The following is a 23,148-nucleotide window of genomic DNA, read 5'->3' on the forward strand; positions in this document are numbered from 1 at the left end:
TTACCTTTCCTGGTTTTCGTGAACCTTTATACTAGAAGTGGCCATTTCTGTATCTCTTCCAAAAGCTATAATCAAAGACCTGGTATCCAGTACCACTGGCAATTCTATCGGGAAGACGTTGGTGCCTGGAATGATCTTGACCTGGGAGAAAGCTGGTGTGCTCCCATAAGCACCCCACTCTCGTTCTTAGTCAACAAAGCCCAGCCTGCGTCTTCCAGTTCTCTGGAATCCTTGCCTCTCCTCCTATTTTGGCTAGTACCCTGCCTGATGAATGTGGGCTGAAGGAAGGAATACAGTCAGAGATGCAGGAGTCTCTACATCCTTCTGTCAGCCCCTAGGGACCCAGAAGAGCAATGATGCCAGACTGTGGGTGCAGAGAGCCCACGGGCCCTGCCTATCCTACTCCTGTCTCACAAGGAACCACCATAGAGCCCTAAGTTGGGTTTGATGCTCTAGGCACCAAAAGCCTTGCATTTGTCCTGGACTTTGCAAACTTCCAAATAGCTTTTATCTCCTTTTTTAACTCAAGAAACTCCTATGAGGAAGAAGGATGGGGATTAAACTCTAACACCAAGAACAGCAACAACCACCTTTGATCAGCTCTTTGGGGCAGAGACCTCATTCTGTTGGACTTTGCTTGAGTCCTCAGTATTTGGCACTGACGGAGCACCTGGTTCCCCAGGAGTTCACTATATTTGTTTAAATGAATGATGTTTTAAAATTAACACAGGCCTGGGCACATCCTGAGCACTCTGTAAACACTTGCTGCCAGGCTAAGGCCACCACCTTTCAGGATCTACAAGCACCATTCAGTGCTGACTGGCACCATGACCAGCTACCAGGACCAGTCTGGCACGAGAGTATCCCATGAGATCAAATCCCTCTCCCTCCCTCCACCCGCCCCTGGCAACCAGAGTGATGCATTTCTAATGAAACAATACTACCAGTATTCTTAGAAAAATAATAGCTAATATTTATTGAACACAAACTATTTGGGATAGCTTCTCCAATTTACTTTTCACATGGGTCCTCCAATGTAGGTTTTATTAATCTCCATTTCACAGATGAGGAAAACTGAGGCTCACAGGCTAAGAACTTAGGCAAAATCACACAGTTAGTAAAGCAGCACTGGGCCTTGACCCTAAAGCCAGGAAACCCCTCAGCAGGGGTTTCCTAAGGGAGGTAGAAGTTACGGAGCAGGCAAAGAACCTCAACTGTGAGTCAAGCTAGCAGCGGAAATTTACTGGGCACATGTCCTGGCCCTGTGGGAGGTAAACAGAGAGCACTACAGCCTGCCCTGGGGCTTGGGAAGGTCAAAGAAGTTTTCTTGGAAGTGCTGCGCCTAGATAGATGAAGAGGGTTCCAATGAGCAGAGTGCAAGGGGAAGGACCCTAAAACCTCAAGCCAGGAAGGAGGAGAGTTGTGTGGTGGACCCACACAAGGCTTGGGCACCGCATGTCATAGCTGGAGTGGGTCAGACTGGTCCATCTTCAAGGACCTACCCCAAACCATGAAAATCAGGGAAGATGTCTGATATTCAACACGTCCTTGGCAACCAGAGGACACCTTGATCCAAAAGAAAGGAGTCTCAGTGCAACCTCTTTCATGCTCCTTCTCAGGCAGTTCACTCCACGTCACTCCTCTCTTCCCACTCCAGTGCCCATAGCTTTGCAACAGAACTTTAGGGCTCCTTGCCTAACAAAGGACTTTTGTCTTTGAATTTCCAGGGGGCCAGAGGTAGTAGAAGGTACAGTTTGGATGCTGAAACACTGGCAGTTCTACGGAACTTTAATGATTAGTAGGAATAGCAGGCAAAATTGTCTAATACTACGGAATCCAAGAGGAGGAAGCATTGCTGACTCTCAGCCATCAGCTCAGCCAGTCCTGCCTTAGGTGTCTTCTCTCTCACCTGGGCCATTGTGACTGGTTCTCCAGCCTCCAGTCTTGCTCCTTTCCAATTTTCTCTCCATTTAGCACTGCCAGAACATAAACATATTTTCCCACTTCCTTGTACCAGCTTTCCACTGCTCTCAATCTGGAAAACAGGTTGTCCCTGTTTCCAGTCCATTTGATAAACATCTACTCTCCTTTCAGGGTTCAGCTCTAGTCATCTTGATGAAGCATTGCCTAATCCTCCCTCTCTGGGCCTCTGAACAGTCTTTCATCTGAATGGGACAGAGCTGCCTTGCTCTTTGCACTAATGGGCTGACACACCAGTTTCTCCCTAATAGCCTGAGCTCCTTGGTATCCACATATGCTGACGTAAGCCCTCCCCTAGCCCCCCTGGCCCTTCCCAGCAAAGTCAGACCTGGGCCTTTGCCCCTGCTACCATTAATTTACGGTGGCACTTCTCTCGGGCTTACTTTGTCTTCTGGACCCACTGCTAATCCATAAAGGGGAGAACCACCATCCCAGGACTGTTCTCTGGTTGCCCAGAGTTGGCACTCAGCAAACAGATGTTAGATACAAAGTACTCCCAGGAATCCTCCATAAGTAGAACTAGTGCCCCTGGCCAGGCCCCAAATGGCATTTAACCTGTCAACGATTTAACCATCATTTCTTGAGGGCCCACATGCACAGGGCCCTGGGCACACAGTGCATGTTCGTGACTTGCAGGGTTGTCTTCTCATAGGGGCTGACTTGGTCTCATTAACCTTTGAACTCCTCAACTCCCACACACCCCAGGGCCTAGCACAGGCCTGGGCACATCCTGAGCACTCTGTAAACACTTGCTGCCAGGCCAAGGCCACCACCTTTCAGGATCTACAAGCACCATCCAGTGCTGACTGGCACCATGACCAGCTACCAGGACTAGTCTGGCACGAGAGTATCCCATGAGCTCAAACCCCACTGAGAAAATGGGACAGAAAAGGTATGTTTCTGTGCCTGGTGCTTGTACTATTCCCGATTCGACTCTCAAAAGTATAGAGGTCCTTCTAGGTAGGTCCTGTTTATTCTTAAACCTCAAACAGACACATTCTATCCCCAAGATCCCTGAGACCCTTTGTATGGGCCGGAAAATTAAGGCATTGCATCACAGTGCCTCTGCATGTCAGTGACACGTGACATATGAAGATACTGGAGTCCTGACTTTCGGGGACTCTGCCTCCCCATAGGTCAGGCAGAAGAGGGAAATGCTCCTTTCCTTTGTCTCTGGTCATCAGAGCAGAGCCTCTCTGCCAAAGTTTTCTGAGGAAGTCCCAGTACTCTGTCAACCCAATTCTGATAAAGAGCAAAGAGGAGCCTAGCCCCAGTGGAGCAGCTGCTCTGGGAGCCAGTGGCCATCAAGAGATAGGGAGCAGACACAATGGCTGCCTTCCAGCCAGCGTCTGTTTGTCAGGACCAGGGCTGTCGTGCAGTTGTGCTGGGTTCCCCAGAAGGGGAATGACAGAGCTGAATCCAGGGGGCCAGAGAGAGATGGGGACTGAAGAAAACATCCCCAAATGGGCTGCTGGGTTGGAGACCCACGGGGCTCCAGACTCCAGAAGTTTGAACCAGACTCCAGAGCTAAACAACATGGGTGGTGAGCGGGGAGGCCTTCCAGTTGGGCTGTACTATGTCAGGATCCTGAGGCTGCCATCACCTCAGCACTTCCCGTGACATACACTGGTTGCTCTTCTCTCCAGAGGGTGACACAGCCTTAGAGCTTGCTCCGTGGGGTCTCTGCCAGGGGCCGCTGCAGCCGCCACACCACCTTCACTGGCTCAGTGGCATGGTCCAGCTCTTGGAGGCCACTCAGGTCACCAGCCTGACTATACTGCTGCAGGGCTGGCTGGAGCACCGTGATGGGAATGCTGAAGTTCAGGTGCGGGTAGGTGGCCCCTGTGTTATTGTCCCGGGTATTGCTGGCTACGATGCCTGTTGAGGAGAGAGGAAAAAAAAGTGTGGGTCAGGAGAAAAACAGATGGATAGGAAGGGAGGCCCATCTCCATCCTGGCGGCCCTAGGCCTGTTGGGGCTCAAAGTACTCTCATAGTGACAGATACTGGGCTTCCCTTCATGAACACCAGCTTCCCACACCTTGGTCCCCATTCTGGGCTTTACTTTGTTCTTAACATTATCAGTATCTAACATATTATTTTTTTCACGTATTTTGTTATCTTTCTCTCCAATTAGCGTCAGGTCCACGAGGGCAGGATTTTTGTGTTTTGCTCATGCAGTCTCCCTGGATGAGCCTCCCCAGCACAGAGGAGGCACACTTGTTGAGTGGATGACTAAATGAATAGGACCCAGACACAGTTTATTTGGCCTGCTTAGTGTTTATGTGTGTGTAGGTACATACATGCATGTACTTTTTAAAGACAATTTTAGACTTACAGAAGCCTTGCCAAAATAGTAGAAGTTCCTATACATCCTTCGCCTGGCTTTCCTTTCTGTTAATTAATAACTTGATCAAAACATTGATCAAAACAAAGAAATTAACCTTGGTACAATGCTATTAACTAAAGCACAGATCTCACGTGAATTTTACCAGTGTTTCCATTAATGCTCTTTTTCTCCTCCAGGATGCAATCCAGGATCCCACACAGCATTTAGTTGTCATGTCTCCTAAGTTTCTTCCCATTTGGGTCACTTCTAGTCTTTCCTTTTTTTCATGGCCCTGACACTTTGAAGAGTATGGGTCCGTTATTTTGTAGACTGTCCCTCAATTTGAGTCTACCTAAATGTTTTCTCAAGACTGAGAATTATTGAGAATACTATAGAATCAATGTGTCCTCCTCAGTGCTTCCTATTATGAGGTATATATCCATAAACATTACTGTGATGTTAACCTTGATCGCTAGGCTAAGGTGGTATCTGCCAGGTTTCTCCACTGTAGACATACTCTTTTCCCCTTTGTAAAGTACTATTTTAGGGTTAGGCAAATATCCTGTTTCTACTTAAACTTTTGCCCACCGATTTTAGTATACATCAGTGGATCCTGTCTGCAGCAATTCCTACAGCAGTGAAACAACAGTGACTTTCTTCTACATTTATTAATTGGAAGTCTGTAAGGAAGAGCTGTTGCTTGTCTCCACTTTAAAATTTATTCATATATTTATTTATAGCTGTATGAACTCATGAATATTCATTCTTTTCTTTGAGTTACAATCTAATACTGGTGCTATTTGGTTTGTTGTACAAGTTGTTCCAATGGGGGCTCCTTCAAGTCAGCTCTTTTTTCTTTCAGCATATGACATGCTCTATCATATTGCTGTTGTTAGCATTTCCTTCCTTTCCAGCACCACAAGGTACTCCAGACTCATCCTGGATTTTCCCCATCCCACTCCTAGAATCAACCAGTTCCCAGCTCTTTTCATTAGAGAATGGCCCTCAGAAACCAAGATCTAGGTTCTGGGTATGCTCACCACAACAGTGGTGTCACAGCAGACAGAGCTGGGACATATATATATACACACATACATACATACATACATACATACATACATACATACACACATACATATAAATGCATGCATACATACGCATATTTATTTCTGTATCCACTTATCTCTGTGTGTATGTGTGTGTGTGCGCGTGTGTATACATATATATTTAAAGTTATGGTTGACTTTATTTGTCATAGTATGGGTGAAGAAATACGTAAATCTATTGTAGCTAATAAAAGTAAGTTCTCTCACTATGGGAGAAAGCACTCAGAAATAAGAGAAGGGGAAGAGCACATAAACCCTGTGTGCTGGACTGCAGTTGGAGGTATCTAATAGACTCATGCTGGCTTTTTTTTTTTAAATAGATAAACAGACTTTTTTAAAAAACTCAAATTAGTTACCTAAATTTAAAAATCAAAAGATTTTACAACCACACACAACCACACACACACACACATACACACACAAGGTTCATAGCTTCTTGTGAAAAACTGGAGATCAGTCAGTGTTAGGTTCACATTTATTCATAATATGGCAAAATATGCTGAATGATGTTCACCTCAGTTCACCCTTCACCCTCCGCTCCCTGTTGTCTTCACTCATTCATTCATTCACTTTACCTGCCCAGTCTCTGTACGTTTCAGAGTCTGTGACCCTTGCACTAATTAAACTCTTAAGGTTCACAGATTGAATGAGATTAAGTGATTTACCGAAGGTCACAGAGTGGCTTAGTAGCAGAGAAGGGACCAGAACCCAGACCTTTTCCCTCACAGCTCAGCATCTATCCTCAGGAGCAGAACAGCCTGAAAATTTTGGTTAACTAGTTCCCAGGTATTAAGGACGCCATCTTCTCAGACAGAGGGTGGCTTCTGGGGCTGGACACTGAGCACTCACTAGAAAGGACTGAGACTTCTTAACGGGGAAGCCTAGGAGAGGGCCAAGGAGCTGCTTACCTAGGAGGTCCCCTGAGCAGGAGAAGAGGGGTCCCCCACTGGAGCCGCCATGCACAGCGCACGTGGTTTGCAGCATCACTGGTGTGTCATCCACCTGCACCACAGCTGACAGGATGCCTGAGGTCACCGAGGGCCCACAAGCCTGGCCAAAGACACCGAAGCCCACCACACTGACAGCCTCACCTGCCAGAAAGGGAAAGAGGGTGAAGCTGTGAAGCTTCCTCTGTCTAGCAGGATTCATCCTCCCCAACCCTACCCCTGCCCTCTCCAAAGATGCAAACCCTCTGCCCTTTAAGTTTCTGCTCAGATACTCCTGCCTTCAGAGAGCCTTCCCCAGGTCCCGAGGTAGAGGCTGGAACCTCCACTGAGCTCCCAGCACGATGCTCAGTCAACCACTGAGCATCAAGCTGTTCCCCTGCCCTCTGTCCCTGCTAGACTGGGTAGTCACTTTTTGGAATTCCTAGCACCTAGCTAAGTGCTCAGTAAATGTTTGTAGAATTAACATTCATCCTTCCTGGGACTAAGAAGTCCATTTGTGAAAAAAAAAATGGTGATGATGACTACAAAACCTTCCTTTAACCAAGTGCTTTGAATGCACCAAGCACAGGGCTGAGTGCTTCACCTATGCCTCATAACACCCAGGAGTAGGGAGCTAGCCCTATTGTACAGATGTGAAAACTGAGGCAGAGAACATTAAGTTGTCTGTCCAAGGACAAAGGGCTAGTAAATGGCAGAAGAGATGCCAGCTCAGAGAGCTTGTACTCTGTTTAATTATATTACACTGCATGCACAAAGTGAGACCTCTGGTACTTCTGAGGGAGCATCACAAAGCCTTTCACTCAAATCATGCCTTAAAAGGAGCCTTAAAAGAGCAACACCTCTCTGACCAGCCTGTAGTGTTATAAGGAGCCCCCAAAGCCCAGCATTTCCATTCTACGTTGCCACAGGACCTAAGGAATAGGCATGCTTATTCTTTGCTGGAGATTCCACCTGCACCCCAGCACTTACACACATGTTGGACACAAGCAGGCAAGCCTCTAAGAGCATCCCCGGCCAAAGCATTGTAACCAGAATTTCTTGCCAGCTTGATGCCACCCAGACTCATCAGTCTGGCAGGGATGGAGAAGGGAGCTGGTCTGGGAGACTGGCCCCCTGATCTGCAGGGTTTGAGTGTCTAACACTAACTTTCCTTCCCAAGGTCCACCTGAGAACAGAGGGTCCCTCTGTCTTTTACCTTCGTGGAAATGCTCAGTGGGCATAGGCATGGGAACACCCTCTAGGTCCTCCTCCAGGCTCACCACCGCTATGTCATAGGGAGATGTCTCCTGAGTGGCAAATATCACATGTCCCCAGATCTTGGCATTCCTGGAAGCAAGGGAAACAAAACGACAGGCTAGCTTTCTGAGCCTTTAGTGCTGGGAGGAAGCAAGAGGATAGATGACAGTAAAAGTTATGAACTTGAGAATAAAAAGATCTGGTGCCAACCCTGAAACCTACCAGGCCAGTAACTCTGGGCTGTCATTTAACCATTCTGGGTTATTTCCAAATATGCTTCACCAATTGTAGAGTACTGCTCTGCAAAGCTTCCGGCATGTCACCATGATCATAAATACCTGACACCTAGTGAGCACTGTAGGCCAGGCCTGGTGTTAACACTCTACAGACACCATTCATTTAGTCCTCACAACAGCCCTATGAACTAAGCACTGGTATTATCTTCATTTTAGATGGTGCATTTGAGACCCAGAGAGGTTGACTAACTTTCCCGAGATCACATAGTAAGTGGCAGCAGCCAAAGTAAACATATTCCTTCACTGTTTCATTTTGATACAGATAATCCTGTCAGTTGGTAAGGCAGGCATGATATGACTTCATCACTCTGGGTCCTTGTTTGCATAAATGCTAGAACTTCTATAGCACTTATGATGTGCCAGGCTCTGTTCCAAGACCTTTACATGTCAACTCAAGGCAAGGTAACTTAGATTAAGTACTTGCCCAAGATCACGCAGGGGCTCCCTGCTACAGAAAGTAGAAGAGGTAGCTAGCTTCCAGCAGACCTGGTGGTTTTCTCAGAAAAATAGGGTGGGAGGTGAGGAATCTGGGACTACACACATAGGGAAATGCTCATAATCAGTCTTCCCTATAATGTCATGGCCGTCCTGTTGGCTACCATGGGGACCTCTATGGCAAAGCCAAGCTGGGTTAATCTCAAGAATTCAGTAGAAGGATTTGGAAAGGCCTAGGCTGCAAGGCTGGACTGAGCCAGGTACAGGAGAACATCCAGCATTAACACCAAGGTGCTATCCCGCTTTGCTTTGGCTTAAGTACCTGGAACTACAGAGGAAATAGAACATGAAGTAGAAAACCAGGCCAGGAAGCCAAGGCCACTGTACCTACTATCAGAGCAAATGGAAGTATAGGAGGGCAAGAGTGCTTTTCCTGCAGAGAGGGAACAAATGACTATAAAATCCCAACCTGACTGCCCACCAGGATCACTCAAAAAGTGTGTAAAATCTATCTGCCTCAGCCCCACTCTCACATTCTAATTAGGTGTAACACCACATCTATAATTTTGATTCTAAAGCTCTGTTTAAGATCTAAGAGATAAATAAGATGTACAGGTCCAACTCATTATCCCAGGAGGAAAGCATCCTGAGACCTTGGGACTTCACTACCACCATGGGCGGGGTGGGGGGTCGGGAGGAGTCAGGGTTAGGAAGTCTCCAATTAAAGGGCCTATAGTGGTGTGTGGGTGCAGAGCTGACAGATAAGTTGCCCAGAAAAAAATCAGACGGGGAGGAGCTCGAAGATGCTCAGTCAGGTATGCAGGGATGCCCCACAGTTATTAAATATAGAGTTGCTAGGCATATTGCCCAAAGCCCATTCAGCCCCTGCCAGGAGGCCCATAATCCCCTATACTGGAGTTCTAGGTGCCAGGGATGAGAGGAGGGTCCCGGGTCTCTATTCACACTACACCACCAAAGCATCAGCGTGGCGCCAGAAGGCTTCCATAATTCTGTGGATTAAGACCTGAAACCTAAGATCCAGACCTGAGAGGGGGTAGATTGGGAGCAGCCTTACTGGCCTTACTTGGGAGTAGTGGGGCGCACCAGGACTCTGGACGCCTTGCGGGGGGCCACATGTCGGCAAGTCACCACGAGGCGGGGTGCCACGACCACTCCGGAGCCCCAGACGGTGCCACACTCCACCAGCACGGCCGCGCCTGCCCACGGAGGCCCAGGGTCTCGGAGGAGCAGGCCCCAAGGAGCGCCCACTTCGGGCGGCAGGAGGGAGGCCAGGGAAGCTGCAGAAGGTCGCAGGCGGCTGAGCGCGTTACGGGCAGCGCGAAGGAGAGGGGCGGCGGCGCAGAGCAGCGTGAGGCCCACCCACTCGCGGGACTTCCAGCAGAGGGGTGCCGCCACAAGCGCCACCAGCGCCCCGGGGGGCCGCGCCGAAAACACACCGCCGCCTTGGGTGCCGGGCAGGCAGCGCGCATCGGTGAGCAGCAGCGGGCCGGTTGCATTGCTGAGCACGCCGCCGCTGACCGTGTTAAGAAAGATGTCCGGACAGAAGGCCCCAAACGGGGAACCGCAGGCCAGCAGCGGCGCGCCCTTGGGCACGGTTCCGAGAGGCGCCACAGCCAATACCTTCCCGTGCTCGACCGCCTCCTCCTCTGGGTCGAGCTGCACTCGCAGCAGAGCGAACCAGCTCAATGCTCTCAGCTGATCCTCCTCCTCGTCCTCCGACACCTCGGAGTCCGGCGCCGCGCTCGCGAAGCGCCACTGCTCCGCCGCCTCGCTCCCGAAGAGGCGCGCGAAGTGTTCCCGGAAGGCTGGACAGCTCAGCAGCAGCAGCAGCTCCGCAGGATGAGGGGGCTTCAGGGGCCGCCCGCGGTATGGGGTCGGCTGGATCGGCTCTAGGCCAGCGCACTGGGGCGTGCACAGCCCGGGGCGGCCCCACTCTGCGCGGCCTGCTGGACTCGAGGCCGTTGGGCCCCACTGCACGTGCACGCGCAAGTCGTCGCTGCAACTGTCGCCGGGCAGGAAGGCGGCGGCCGCCGCGGTCAGCACTCCGCTGCCGGCCCGCATAAAAGGGGTAAAGATGTCCCCGTGGCACAGCACCAGGCCCGGGCTGCGGCTCAGGATCACCCCGCTGCAGCTCCAGGAGCCTGCCTCGGGCTGCCCGGCCCGGGAGGCTCTCACCACGCAGCCCGCCTGTTCTGCCACCCTCATGGCGGGTCCCCACTGCCGCCCCATGCTTCCCGGACGAGCGAAGACGCCGGCCGAAACGAGACAGGACCGGACTCGGACCGCGGACACCACGCAGCGCTTCCCAGAGTTGGAAGCCAGAGACGCAAGCACTGAGTCCGGTCTTCCTCGAGTCCTATTGGCTAAGCCCAACTGACACGGCCCGATTGGCTGGGCCTTGAGCCGAGCCCTGATTGGCTACTGAGATTGGCCCCTCCTTTCCCACCGCCCCTGTGGGTTCCACCGCCTGTGCAGCGTGGAGGGCGAAGCTGCCCCAGAGGACGCGCCCCGGAAGAGTGACAGGTTTGCGGCTTTACCCGGGGATAGAGGGGAGGGACAGGGGAGGGTCCCGCTGAGCCTAACTAATCCTTTCGGTTAGTTGGGCTGCAGGAAAGGGAATAAACGGGAGCTAATGTGGCTACACTTGCCCAGGCCATGACAGCACCTGTCAGGATCTGCCCAGGTATAGGTGACGTTCGACCTCTGACAGAATAAATACTGCAAGAAATCCTTGGTCAATTCAGTATTTTGAAATTTTGTAAGTAAACCCCACAGCAATCCACTAAGGGACATGGAGTTCACAAGATTAAACCTCAGACCTTTTGATACCAAAGCCCACAACAAATCCCATGGAAACTAGATTTGTTCCAAATAAAGCTGTCCTTTAAAATTGACTATATACAGTGGTTAAAGTCAAAATTTTTAATTATACAAGCCTATATTTTGCAGTGTGCACATTTCACATGACCATTCAGGATTTATCTAGGTCAGAGACCAAATCCTTTTTCTGTAAAGAGCTAGAGTGTATTCAGGTTTTGCAGGCCATACATTGTCTTAAATACTCAACTCTGCAGTTGTAGCATGCAAAAGCTAAAGGAATGGGGTGGCTTTCTGTTCCAACAAAACTTTATTTATGGGCACTAAAATGTGAACATCATAAAATTTCCCCTGCCTCACAGGCCATAAAAAAACAGGCAGCAGGCCAGATTTTGCCCACAACCTATAGTTTGCCATCCCTGATCTAACATAAAACATCTCTACTTTTCTAAAGAAGTATCCTTGAGGATAGAAGAGGATGAGTAAGTATGTTCTGGGAGGCTCCAGGTCATCCCCAAAGCAGTCACTACAAAGAAGACATTCATATCACTAAAGTACATATTTTAACAAAAGATTATTTTAATACATATTTATGTCAGCATTAATGAAAAATATATTCAGTTACTAAAATTATACTTTTGTGCCTCAAACTTTTTAGTAACTAATGCTGCTTGGTGTACCCCAGCACAACACAATAGGTAATGCTTGCACTGCTCCCAGCAACAAACTTGGCTGAAAATGGGAAATGATGATCCATTTTAGTATGAGGCAAGACTGAAATTAGCAGTCTTTCCATAGCAAGCGTTGTCTTTTTTTGTTCTGTGACAAAGATGGCTTGAGCTCAGTAAAATCTCTCAAGTATCTCAACTTTCTAGCAATTAAGAGCCTTTCTCTCTAGAGCCTAGTGATTCTTCCTTAATGATGCTCAAGCCTCCTGAATGAATTGTTACATACGACAGATTTTTCTGTTTATGGCACATCACAGTAGAGTCCCAAGTCACAGCCAAGAGCCAAGGTGAGACGCCTTGAGTGTTGGGCTCACAGACTCAGCTTTTAATTCTCATGCACTACTTCGACACAAACACAAATGAACATAGAACCCACGGCTTCCTTTCATAGTAACATGGACATTAGTTTCAATCACAGGATGCCTCCAATAATTTTAATATTGTCAAAAAAACCTCTTGTGTTTTGCTTCCCATTCTATTTGTTGATACTTTTAGAACCTCAATTGGGGTTTTCTAAAAGCCCGTCTTTCTACAGGCCTAGTAAATGCACAAGCACAGGTTTGTTTCATTACCTATTTTGCCAAATGTAGGATTCAACTGGATATCTCCAATTCCGTATAAAATGAGTGAAACACAGCTAAACTGGATCCAGGCCTTACTATCTATCATATTAATATGACTGTTCAAAAGTTTGCCATGTCCATCCTGTCACAGAGATGACCACCAATCCCGGGACCACCACATGTTCCAAGGCTCTCAAACAGTACTAAATTTATTTCTAGTGGAATGTGTGAACTGGCCTAGCCTTTTCTTTTTCCTGGTAGCAAATTTTATGTCTCTTACATCCATTGTATATATTTCTCCCCATAAGTAGGGAGAAACTTTTGCTTTCCCCCACACAACAAATGTCACATGTTCAAACTCAGAACCAAGGCAAAAAAAAAAAAAAAAAAGACAGAAAAGTTTGTTTCAACTTTTTATTAAAATGCTTAGGATACAGATTGACTTTCTTTTGTAAATGACTGTTTTACTTTTCCTGAAATAGGACATATATGCACTCTGATAAAACAGAATGAAAAGTCTCAATTCATGGGAGTTCCTGTACGAAGCTCTGATCCCTGCTGTTAGGAGCCAAGCTCAACAGCAGCTTCTTTCCACTATTTTATTATAGGAAATGTTTTCTGTGGTCCAAGAAATAGACAAGTGCTACTTGACTTTTCAATCCCCTCTTTCTCCAGTGGCCAAAACAGACCACTTTCACAAAGAGCCACCCTGCATAGAAGCCATAATTTTCTAGCTTGCTACAAAGTGATTAGGGGTAAAACAAAAACAGGAAAAACACTAAAACAATCATATTTTTCATGTCTCTGGATAGAGAAGTATGGATTACCTTTAGCCAAAGGAAATTAAAAGTATGAAGGTTAACTACCTAATTATTTCACCATTAACTAGACTTATTCACTTAAGGCTTTAACCCCTTTCCAAACCAACAATTTTGTCTTAATCCAGCTAAACTTGCTCGTTAATGAAAGTCATGCTCTTCCCAGACTTATACTTCACTGAGCCTCTACATTTGGACCTGGCAGTGAAAAGTATGCTTTCCCAACAGGTCAGTACTGAAGACTAACAACGAGAAATCCAACTAAAGAATGATACTCTCTCACCCCAGGAATATTATCCACTTTCCCTACCCTCACATTAGAAGCAAGAATCCACTGAATTCAATCCTCTGCAAATAAGCATCATCATAACAATTTTCAATTTTGAGGAAACTACCTCTAATCATTCATTAAAGGAAAAAGGAATGAAGATATCCTCCCTTAAGACCATCTCCCTTCCCATCATCTTTTACTGCAAGGGTAGAAAATTGGTTAAGATCATGAAAATCCAATTTCACATATGGCATTAAGAAATAAGGATATAAAAATAATCCTCATCACACTACTGGAGATTCGGAGACTTCTGTACTGGGTGCTTACTGACAATAAGTGATATGGGCTCAAAAGAAATAGCTCTACATAAGATTCTTGGATTAGTTCTCCAGCTTATTTCTGGAACAGAGAAAGGCAATTTCACACACACACACAAAAGGAAAAGCTACAGATGTTAACCTTTAAATACCAAAGAAAATTGATGTAAGTTCACGAACAGTCCAATAAAGAGACCAAATTCTGCAAGTGGAAAATTTAAAGCCCACTGTGTAAATCTTTCTTAGATTCAACCAAATGCTACACCACCAGATTTTTAAGTTCTCAAGTGACAAAATTAAGAGCCCTTCTATTCAGAAAAACCGATTCTCCTATTCAGAAAAACTCCCCCTGGAATATGTGCAAAAGTAAATGACACACATCTGTAGTATATAACAACTTTGTATAACTGAAAATGAAAAAGGTGCTATAGGGAAATGAAACTTTGTAACAGTTAAAAGCAAAGATGGGCTGAAATTCTTAACTTTATAAGTAATAATAATAACCCACTCTATAATTAACTCCTCTGCAGTGAATAATCTGCTATACACTCCATGATGAGGAATAACCCTAGCTTGCCACAGTGGAAACCTGCTTGAACTGCGAGGGCAGGATTCTGCCCTTTCCTAGTTCTCTGGGTACAAGGTGATGCCACCTGCTATAAGGCAGTTCAACAGACAGGGGAGCTTCTCTCAGCAACCTGCTAACTCAACAAGATTAAGTTCACTTGACGAGCCTCCAGCATGTATCTCTGCATAATTTTATGAAGTATCTAAATGCCATTCACTAGATTTAAAAAAAAAAAAGGGAATAGAAAACTCTGGACCAAGTAAATTGTAAACTCAGAAAGTTAGGAGGGAAACCAATTACATTAACAACACTTTCTTTAAAAAATAGAATCGCTTTCTTTTGAAATTAACCACAGTGGTGAGACGTGTTTTTCTTTTCCCGTGCCCCATGATGGCACACAGCGTTACCCAGCAAATCCTGCCAGTTTCCAAGTCCCAGGATGCTGACCTGCACCAGCACATGGGGCAGCGTTACCTCCGGGCAGTGTGGAGAAGAGCACATATCACCACTGGGCGATGGGAGAGCTGACAGAGACTGTTGGCTTCTCAATGCCAGACATAGTTGGAGAACTTTCCTTGTTCTATTAGAAAAGTTCATGAGGAAGTTGTGAATAGGATCAGTCCAGAGGAGTAAAACTCTTTTATTTTCACTGTCCAAACATCAGTCAATATACTGGGAGAGCCAACGGAAGCCCTCTCCATAGCCTTGCCTCTTGAGCACGCTGCACATGAACACTTCCATGGGGCGGGCATTCAGCTCCTTAAGGGTCACATTCCCCTAAAGGAGACAAAACCAAGAAAGGCCTGTTAGCCAGCATCTCTGTGATGGAAAAGCTTGAAAGGGTGATCACAAAAATCACTGTCTCCTTTCTTTAAAAGCAGATCTAAAGAGGGATTAATTACAGAAATGTGGTCAAGGCAACACAGATGATTTCCCAAGAATTTCATGCTTTCAGGACAGAATAAGCAGCGAAGTCCTATTCCTAGCCTCTCTCTGTGAAGGGCATTTGCTTTGAACACACCAACATTCATCTGGCCAGCTACAGCAGCAAACCAAGAAGAAGGCTGCTGGACAGAGAACCAGCATGCTCTCTGATGGACAAGCTCCCAAAGAAGTCTGGGAGTTTTTAGAAATAAGGACATTTTCATTAATGCAAGCGTTCAGAAATATACATTAATAATAGGTTACATTGAGGAAATTAAGAATTCACATGCGTGTAAAATTTGTGCGGAAGGGAAACTAAATGAATTAAAGAAAGCATTTCTGAAAGAAACATAACCAAGAGGCAAGACTGAGGAACCATGTAAAGTTAAAAAGTTATCATAAATTCCTCAAAAGAAAAAAATTTTAAATTAAATATGTCAAAACCCTGAGCTGAAAAGACCAGGGTTACTGCTTAATTAGAGCTCATCTAGGTTTTCTCTCACAAGCACACTTTTCTGCATTAGTCCTTCCAATTGGAAACAACATAACCTATTGATCTGGAAGACTCAGGTTCTATTTCTGGTCTTATCACTGGCTTGCTGTATAAACTGAATAATCCTGTTCCCTCGTCTTCAAAAATGGGGTAATAGTCCACTCTCCCTCAGCAAGGGGCAATGAGGATAATCCACTGCTTTGATTTCAATGCTTAGAAAGTGATATATATAAATGATCACTCTTCATAACTGGAAACCTCCAATCAAAAAAAAAGTTGATTTCTAGCTAAAAAGCACTCTTTCAAAAGAGATTTCTCAGAACCAAATTTGAAAGATAGTCAAAAAATTTTTAAATGGTAAGTTTGCCTGTTGTCCATTTCCTTCATCCTCATATACCTGAGGAATGTATTGCATTAAAAAAGTTAAAGAAAAAACATGCTGACTTCAGAGAATCTACGAATTACCTATTAACAAAACAAATCCTAAGCCCAGTTAAACTTTAGTAGAACGGTAAATAAAATCTAGACAGCAAAATATGAATATTTTAAAAGCTATGAATTTCCTTTAATAATATGTCCCCTGAAGATTTTTCTCTTACCTTTCCTGTGGTCTGTCCATAAAGCCCAAATATCTCACGGAGTTTTTCTTCACTAATTGCATCTGTTCTGTCGATTTTGTTACCCAAGATAAGGATTGGCACATTAGATATTGTTTCATCAGTCATTAAAGCCTAAAGACAAGACAAAAAATGAGGAATCTATTTATAAAAGCCCACCAGATAACGAAAACCACTTTGACTTTTACTTGTCTATAAGGTATCAAATATAAAGTGAAAATCTGATCTTTATACCTGAGTGATTAACTTAATCTTAAAAGTTAATCCTGACATTACACATTTAACACCCTTAATATTAGGTAAAAAGCCCCTAAAAATATCTTGATGTTAGGTAAAAATCCTCTAATGGCCTCAAAGCAATTGCAACTTAAGGCTGCACCTATTTACAAAGGAGCAGAACTACCCCAATCTTAAAGCTAAGTCACTCAGCCACAAGCTATCCTCAGGTTATCCACTGAACACAGTCCTAGACACATGAATGCTCTGGCTACAGAGCCTCAAAAATGACGACAGGAACTCCCTAAGTATTCACTGTGTGCCCAATGTGTGCAAAGCACTATCTCAGGTACTGAGAGGGATACGAAAGGAAGGGTAAAACACATCCCTGGCCTCAAGAAATCCTCACTCTATGTTCACACATCTATCAACAAACCAAGGCAAATGGACGATTAACTGTCACAATGAATGGGGAAAGACTATAAATACTAAAAGATATTCTGGGAAATAAAATGGTAATGTAGGCTTGAGGAAAGTCTTAGCAAAGCTATGGAACCTAAACTGGTTTCTAAATAGGGGGCAGAATTTAGATAGGTGGAAAGGAGAAAGAATACAAACAATGGCTTTACAGCAGGCAAAGAACTCAGGAAGCTGCAGAGTATCACCTGTCTGGATTAAAGCATTTATGTTGACGTGTAGTGACGGAGTAAGCGAGATGGGAAGGGATGACCAACATTTGGTGCCAGTCTGAGAGGTTAGCTGCAATAGAACCTGAAGACCCCACAGAGAGAGAATCTATACTTTTAGTACAATGAATTCACGAATAGTATCTATGTATGGTGCTTAGGTAAGAGATGATCTAGCTTAAGATGGCAGTATATAATGAATAGTGCACCAGACATTTTGAAGTAAGAAGTAAAGAGTCTAAAGTTTAAATGATAGGACAGACAAAAGAGGAGTCAAAGCTGGCAGTGACTTCAAGCCTGTATTTGGTTCTGGTATCGAATACAATGTAAGGGGAGGTTCCCCAGCCAACAAGAAATTCTTGGGACATCAGCTGGGTTTTCTACATTCAACTCAATTCTGACACTAGCTACCCAGAGATAGCATCAATTTCCACAGGTTAAGGGTTCAGTTCAACAAGACTGCCCCCAACACCTTCACATACCAGTCACAAGTCCAAGCTGTTATCTGTACATCTGACTGACTATAAAATCAGAAGTTCCCACAACCCCCTCCTTGGGTTTGTTAAATTGGCTAGAATGACTCATAGAACTCAGAGAAACATTTTACTTACTAGATTACTGGTTAATTATAAAAGGATATAACTCAGGCAACAGTCAAGATAGAAGAGATGCATAAGGCAAGGTATGGGGAAAGAGCAGAGAGCATCTATGCCCTCTCTCCAGGAGAGCTACTCTCTAAACCTCCATGTGTTCACCAACCTGGAGAGTTTTATGGAGGCTCTAATCACAGTCATAATTGATTAAATCATTGGCCACGGGCAACTCCAGCCCTTTCCTTCCTTCTCAGAGGTTCTGGGATGGGGCTGAAAGTTCCAACTTCTAATGGTTGGGTCTCCTGGCAACCAGCCCCCATCCTTTGGTAGGTATCCAAAAGCCACCTCATCGACATAACAAAAGATACCTATGTAGCACTCCCCACTTAGGTTTGGGGAGCTGTGTGCCGGTAACTATGGCTGAAGACCAAATATGTATGAGAAATACATTTTGATCATCTGAATGACTAAATATATATTTCTTATAAATCACAATATTGCACTGAGAATCTAGTTCTGACAGGAAAAACTTGAAAAGGAGACTATAGAGTTGAACAGATAAAGAAGAATATGCTTTGACTATTCATTCTATCAATGTACCTACTATGTAACCAATGCTTTGCTAAATGCAGGAGTTTCGCAAAGAACTAAGACAAGGTCCCTACTATCCAAGTTCACAGTCCGGTGGGAGAGACCTATAAGAAAACCAGTAAAGACAACAGACACTGATGAGGTGGAGAGTCTAACAGTCTGAGAGTTCAGGAAAGGCTTCCTAGTAGTTATACCTGAACTCTGAGATCTCTTAAAGGACATTTTGAAATTTACCAGCAAAACAAGGTAGAGGGGCAAGTGAGAAAGCTGTGCAGGGATAGCCACTTCTGCATACGCAAGGTAGGGCAAGTTGTTCTGTATGCTGAAATGTAGTTCAAAGTAGGCAACAGAGAGAAAAGCAGCTGGAGAAATAAACAGAAGAAAGCTCATGAAAGATTTTATGTGCTACATAAAAGATTTGTGGATTTTAGCCTAAAGGTGATAAAGATTTATTAAAAGATATTAAGTAGGGCAATGACAAGTTTGAAAAAGTTCCTTCTAGCATTATTACAGTATATGGCAGGGTGGTAGTAGCGGAATCTACAGTAATTCACAGGGTCTGGACTGCATGTCCAGGTAGATGGTGGGAAAGATGAATAGTTCCATTCTAGGACAGAACTGGTAGGTAGAGTTGTCTAGCAGGCAGCACTATGTATGAGGCTAGAACTCAAAAGGTTTAGACGAGAGAAATCCATTTGGGAGTCACTGTCACGTGGATAGGTGATGAAGGAATGGGAGTAGCTTGGGAAAAAGTATAGGCCCTGGGGAACACCAAGATTTAAAGGCTAAGCAGAGGAACAGGTACTTATGAAAGAGTCTAAGAAGTTTCAGTGAAGGAGCAAGCTCCAAAATCAAGAATGTAAAAGGGAGTTTAAAGAGAATGGCCAGTGCCAAAAGGTCAAGTAAGAGAAGGACTGCCCTACAGGCAATTCTCCATGAGACTTTAGTATAAATTCTAGAAACATTCAAATAAGCTTGAGACAGGTTCGAATTGCCAAGAATGCAGAAAGACACTTATAAATCAAAGAGAAAAAAAGAAGTGTAGGGCAAAGCAGTAGGGATGACAAAGGCAACATAGAACCTGTCAAGCCAAGATGCAATGTTGAGAAATGAGAACACTTGGAGTCCTTGATAGTATCAAATGCTGCATGTGACCAAAACTGAAGACTGAGAACAGACTCTTTAGGTCTAGCAAGTCATTCAGTGCAAGGGTGGGCAGGCACCATCTGAGAGGGCAGATTCAAAATGTTAAGTACTCTAATCTCTTTTAAGGGTTCACTATGCCAGCACTTCATAAAGAATGGCCACAGGAGATATGTAAAAAGAGAAAGATGTTAATTATGCTGGGATAACAGGCATAAACTGAGGAGCATCTTGAGTAAACTGGACACCGAGCCACCCCTTGATAGATATAAACAAAGTTAATTTATTCAAGTTCAAGCTGAGTTAGTTTCCTTAGGACCCTGAAAAGCAATGTTGTAGATTTTAAAACACTTTCTTCCCATACTAAGACTTTCATCAAATGTTAACTGGAATGATTAAGTATTGGCACCACTGAGCTGTATTTCTTAAAAAGAAACAGAGGTCAAGAAAGGAAAAAAATATAAACATACATTAAGCTCAACTTTGGATTCCATGAGGCGAGAATGATCTGCACAGTCCACCAGAAAGACAATCCCATTAATTGCTGGGAGATAATTTTTCCAAACCCGACGTGCTAAAAAAGACAAAGTTTACAGTTGCATCAATAAAAATACACATATTTTGAAAATAAATAACCTGATGGTCTATGAAGTGGGCAAATCTTTACCAGGTTTCAACAACATTAGACTCCATATAATTTTCCGACTCTTAGCCATTACTAAATCAGAACAGAAGGTATAAACTAATGGTCCATGGACTGAATCTGATTTTTCAAAGTTCAAAAACCAAGGTTTCTGCCTGATTTTCTGATGTACTGCACTATCTCTGGCAATCTCATGTCTACCTACCCACATGCCAATTGCCAATGGTAATTGTGCAGTGGCTGCCCCTTTAGATGAGGGCTGGGCTCTTCAGTTTGCCTGTTTCCACCACTCCCTACTGTCTTACACCCAATTTCACTCACTTAAATCACCCATCTCGTCTCTGAAGCCATTTGTTTGCAACCTCTGAGTTAAAATATCATGATGTAAATTACTTGTCTAAGTAACTTTAGACCTAAGTTAGTTCCCAACTAACCAATGTGTAATTATACTGACACACTCATCTGCTCAGCCCTCAAGAAGACTGGGCCTGACAAGTGGTTAAAATTCCCAGGCCAATCACCTCGGTCTCTTGTTTTTAACGTGGTGTGCCCTATAAGTTTTATTTTTTTGTTTATGACATGAAATGATAATTGTTTAGGAAGCAACACTTCAATTGTATTATGATTTCTAAGCCATTCATTTCTAGTCCTTTCAACGGGATTCTATCTCGAACAGATAGTAATGGTTACTTCTGAAGAGCAGGACTGGGAAGAAGAGGTTGCGGGAACTTTCATTTTTACCTTCCATAGCTGTATACTCATTTGTTATACTGAACCTACACTACTTTTATAGGGTAAATTTTTAAAGTTATATATTAAAAAAAAAACTTCCAAATGTACCGCATTTTAATAACTCCTATATATTGGTGGCTAGGTTATTTTGAAAAAGTGTTTCTGTTAAGTAAATTTTCCTCAAACAAAAGTATGTACACATTTCTCTTCTTACTCTATCAAAACCAGAAAGCTAAATTAGCAAACCAAACAATACACAATTCCCAGTTCCAGTGTCTAAAAACATCTACTGCTCTGCATTCTCCAAATGGTCTCGATTCAGCTTATAATTATACTACTTCTGAATTTAAATTTGTATGCAGTTACAACTTTTGAAAAAAAAGGCAAAAAAAAAAGAGAAAGAAGTAGAAAAAACACCATACATCCATTGCTACCAAATTGAAAATACAAGCTCATTATAAAAAAAGGAAACAAGATGTGTAATCCTCCATCAAAACACATCCACTAATGTTTCTGTATACTTTTTTCAACATTTTCTGTACAAATATTTTATGTGATTGTGATCATACTATTATATGATTTTGTAGCATATAAATATTCAATAAAATAAATGTAATTATATGTTGATGTAATCACTGACTATAAAATTATTTCAACTGCTTCTCAGCCTTTTGGCTAAATTTTTTTTGCTGAATAATTTAACTTACCAATATTCTATTTTTTAACTAAATTTTTAAAAAACTGTAATTAGATTCAACCTAATATAATGCTCCAAATGAAACTTCTAAACTCAATTTAAAAACAAATGAGTAAATTTGAAAGCATCTCAGGAGTTCTTTCTTCTACCTTCCAGAATATTTATTCCCACATCGTAAATGTTTTACTCCTAAGCCTAGAGTCTTGCCAAATGTAAAGTGAGTGTCCATCAGATAAAGATGCCCTATTCTGTATATCTTTAAAAGACATATAAGACACTTGATAGGGATTTGGGAACCAGACAGACATAGCCTGAGTAAGGCAAAATGCACTGAGGAGAACAAGAAGGTAGAAGAAAATGTTCTACCAACTGACCCAAATAGGTAGAGAATATACAATATCAATTTAGATCATAGTGGTCACATAGGAGTCATTGTATCATTTTTGCAACTTTTGACAAGTTTGAAATTACTGAAAATAATAACTTAATTTCCTATATACTTATACTCCATTAAGTAAAGGATACAAAAGAGACAAGATTAAATTCAATGTGCTATTCTACTGGATCATGCTCAAACGAAAAAATGCTATAAAGGAGATTATTAGGACAATTGACAAAAAAGGAATATACACTATAGAGTAGATAAAAATAACATTTTCTGTATTTGATACCTATGTTTGATATTCATATATAATGGAATATTCTTGTTCCTAGGAACTATGCATTAAGGCATTAAGGAATAAAAGAGCATGATGAACTCACAAATGGTTCAAGAAAAAAATGTTAACATGTATTATATAGAGGAAGACTAATTAGTCTGGGCAAAAGGTATAAAGAAGTGAGTTCTGTATTATTTACGCAACTTTTGACAAGTTGGAAATTACTTAAAAAAAACAAGTGAATAAATCAACTTCATTAAAGTAATAAGAACTCAATCTTAAGTGCAAGCAATTTAAAAGGCAAAAATGACACTGATTTTAAAAAAATGAGGAGGAACACAGAATGAATCATAAGTCATACATCCTTTCACTGAATGGTCTCTTTCTTACCTTGCTCATGCCCACCAAGATCAAAAGTTGTAAAAGTCATTCCAGCAATTGTCAGCTCTTCTGATGCTAAAAAATGATCAAAAGAGAAAAAATAAATTTCTCCATCCAACAAGGCCCAGCTACCAGGACTATAAGCTAATACAAATACAAAACTTAATAAAGCTTTCGCCTTGTAAAGAATACAAGTGTGAAAACATTATTAAATTATTTTAAAAGGCCAAGTTTTTTCTCTAAGGTGTATGCTGCTTCTTAGAAGCAGGTATGAGAGATGCGTCCCATTTCAGGACTAGTGAACTATCTGAAAAGATAGTTCCAGAGGTTTAGATTTATGAGT

General features: G+C 43.5%; 2 protein-coding genes across 2 annotated transcripts in view; both read right to left on the bottom strand.

The window, feature by feature from the left end:
- Nucleotides 1-949: 949 nt before the first annotated feature.
- Nucleotides 950-10,695, bottom strand: TYSND1 (trypsin domain containing 1). The gene is made up of 4 exons (XM_011372164.2): nt 9,412-10,695; nt 7,556-7,686; nt 6,322-6,504; nt 950-3,858 (listed from the first exon to the last, which is right to left on the bottom strand). The coding sequence occupies exons 1-4, from the start codon at nt 10,575-10,577 to the stop codon at nt 3,641-3,643; spliced, it is 1,698 nt and encodes a 565-aa protein (XP_011370466.1). The 5' UTR covers nt 10,578-10,695; the 3' UTR covers nt 950-3,640.
- A 2,161-nt stretch (nt 10,696-12,856) lies between these two features.
- Nucleotides 12,857-23,148, bottom strand: part of SAR1A (secretion associated Ras related GTPase 1A) — a 36,850-nt gene continuing 26,558 nt past the window's right edge. The window contains exons 2-5 of the mRNA XM_011372166.2: nt 22,815-22,880; nt 20,164-20,267; nt 16,447-16,578; nt 12,857-15,207 (exon numbers count right to left, since the gene is read on the bottom strand). Of these exons, the coding sequence (XP_011370468.2) occupies nt 15,091-15,207; nt 16,447-16,578; nt 20,164-20,267; nt 22,815-22,880 (419 nt within the window). The 3' untranslated portion in view covers nt 12,857-15,090. The remainder of the gene's footprint in view (nt 15,208-16,446; nt 16,579-20,163; nt 20,268-22,814; nt 22,881-23,148) is intronic.

The sequence above is a fragment of the Pteropus vampyrus genome, unplaced genomic scaffold (assembly GCF_000151845.1).
Source record: "Pteropus vampyrus isolate Shadow unplaced genomic scaffold, Pvam_2.0 Scaffold202, whole genome shotgun sequence".
In the NCBI taxonomy this organism is placed as follows: domain Eukaryota; kingdom Metazoa; phylum Chordata; class Mammalia; order Chiroptera; family Pteropodidae; genus Pteropus; species Pteropus vampyrus.

What these genes read in the sequence shown, in the direction of transcription:
- TYSND1 (XM_011372164.2), bottom strand. Translation starts at nt 10,577, where the DNA reads ATGGGGCGGCAGTGGGGACCCGCCATGAGGGTGGCAGAACAGGCGGGC. An exon ending in GTGCGCCCCACTACTCCCAA is followed by an intron (nt 7,687 to 9,411) that starts GTAAGGCCAGTA and finishes CCTTGCTTCCAG; the next exon opens with GAATGCCAAGATCTGGGGAC. An exon ending in CTGCTCAGGGGACCTCCTAG is followed by an intron (nt 3,859 to 6,321) that starts GTAAGCAGCTCC and finishes TCTCCTCAACAG; the next exon opens with GCATCGTAGCCAGCAATACC.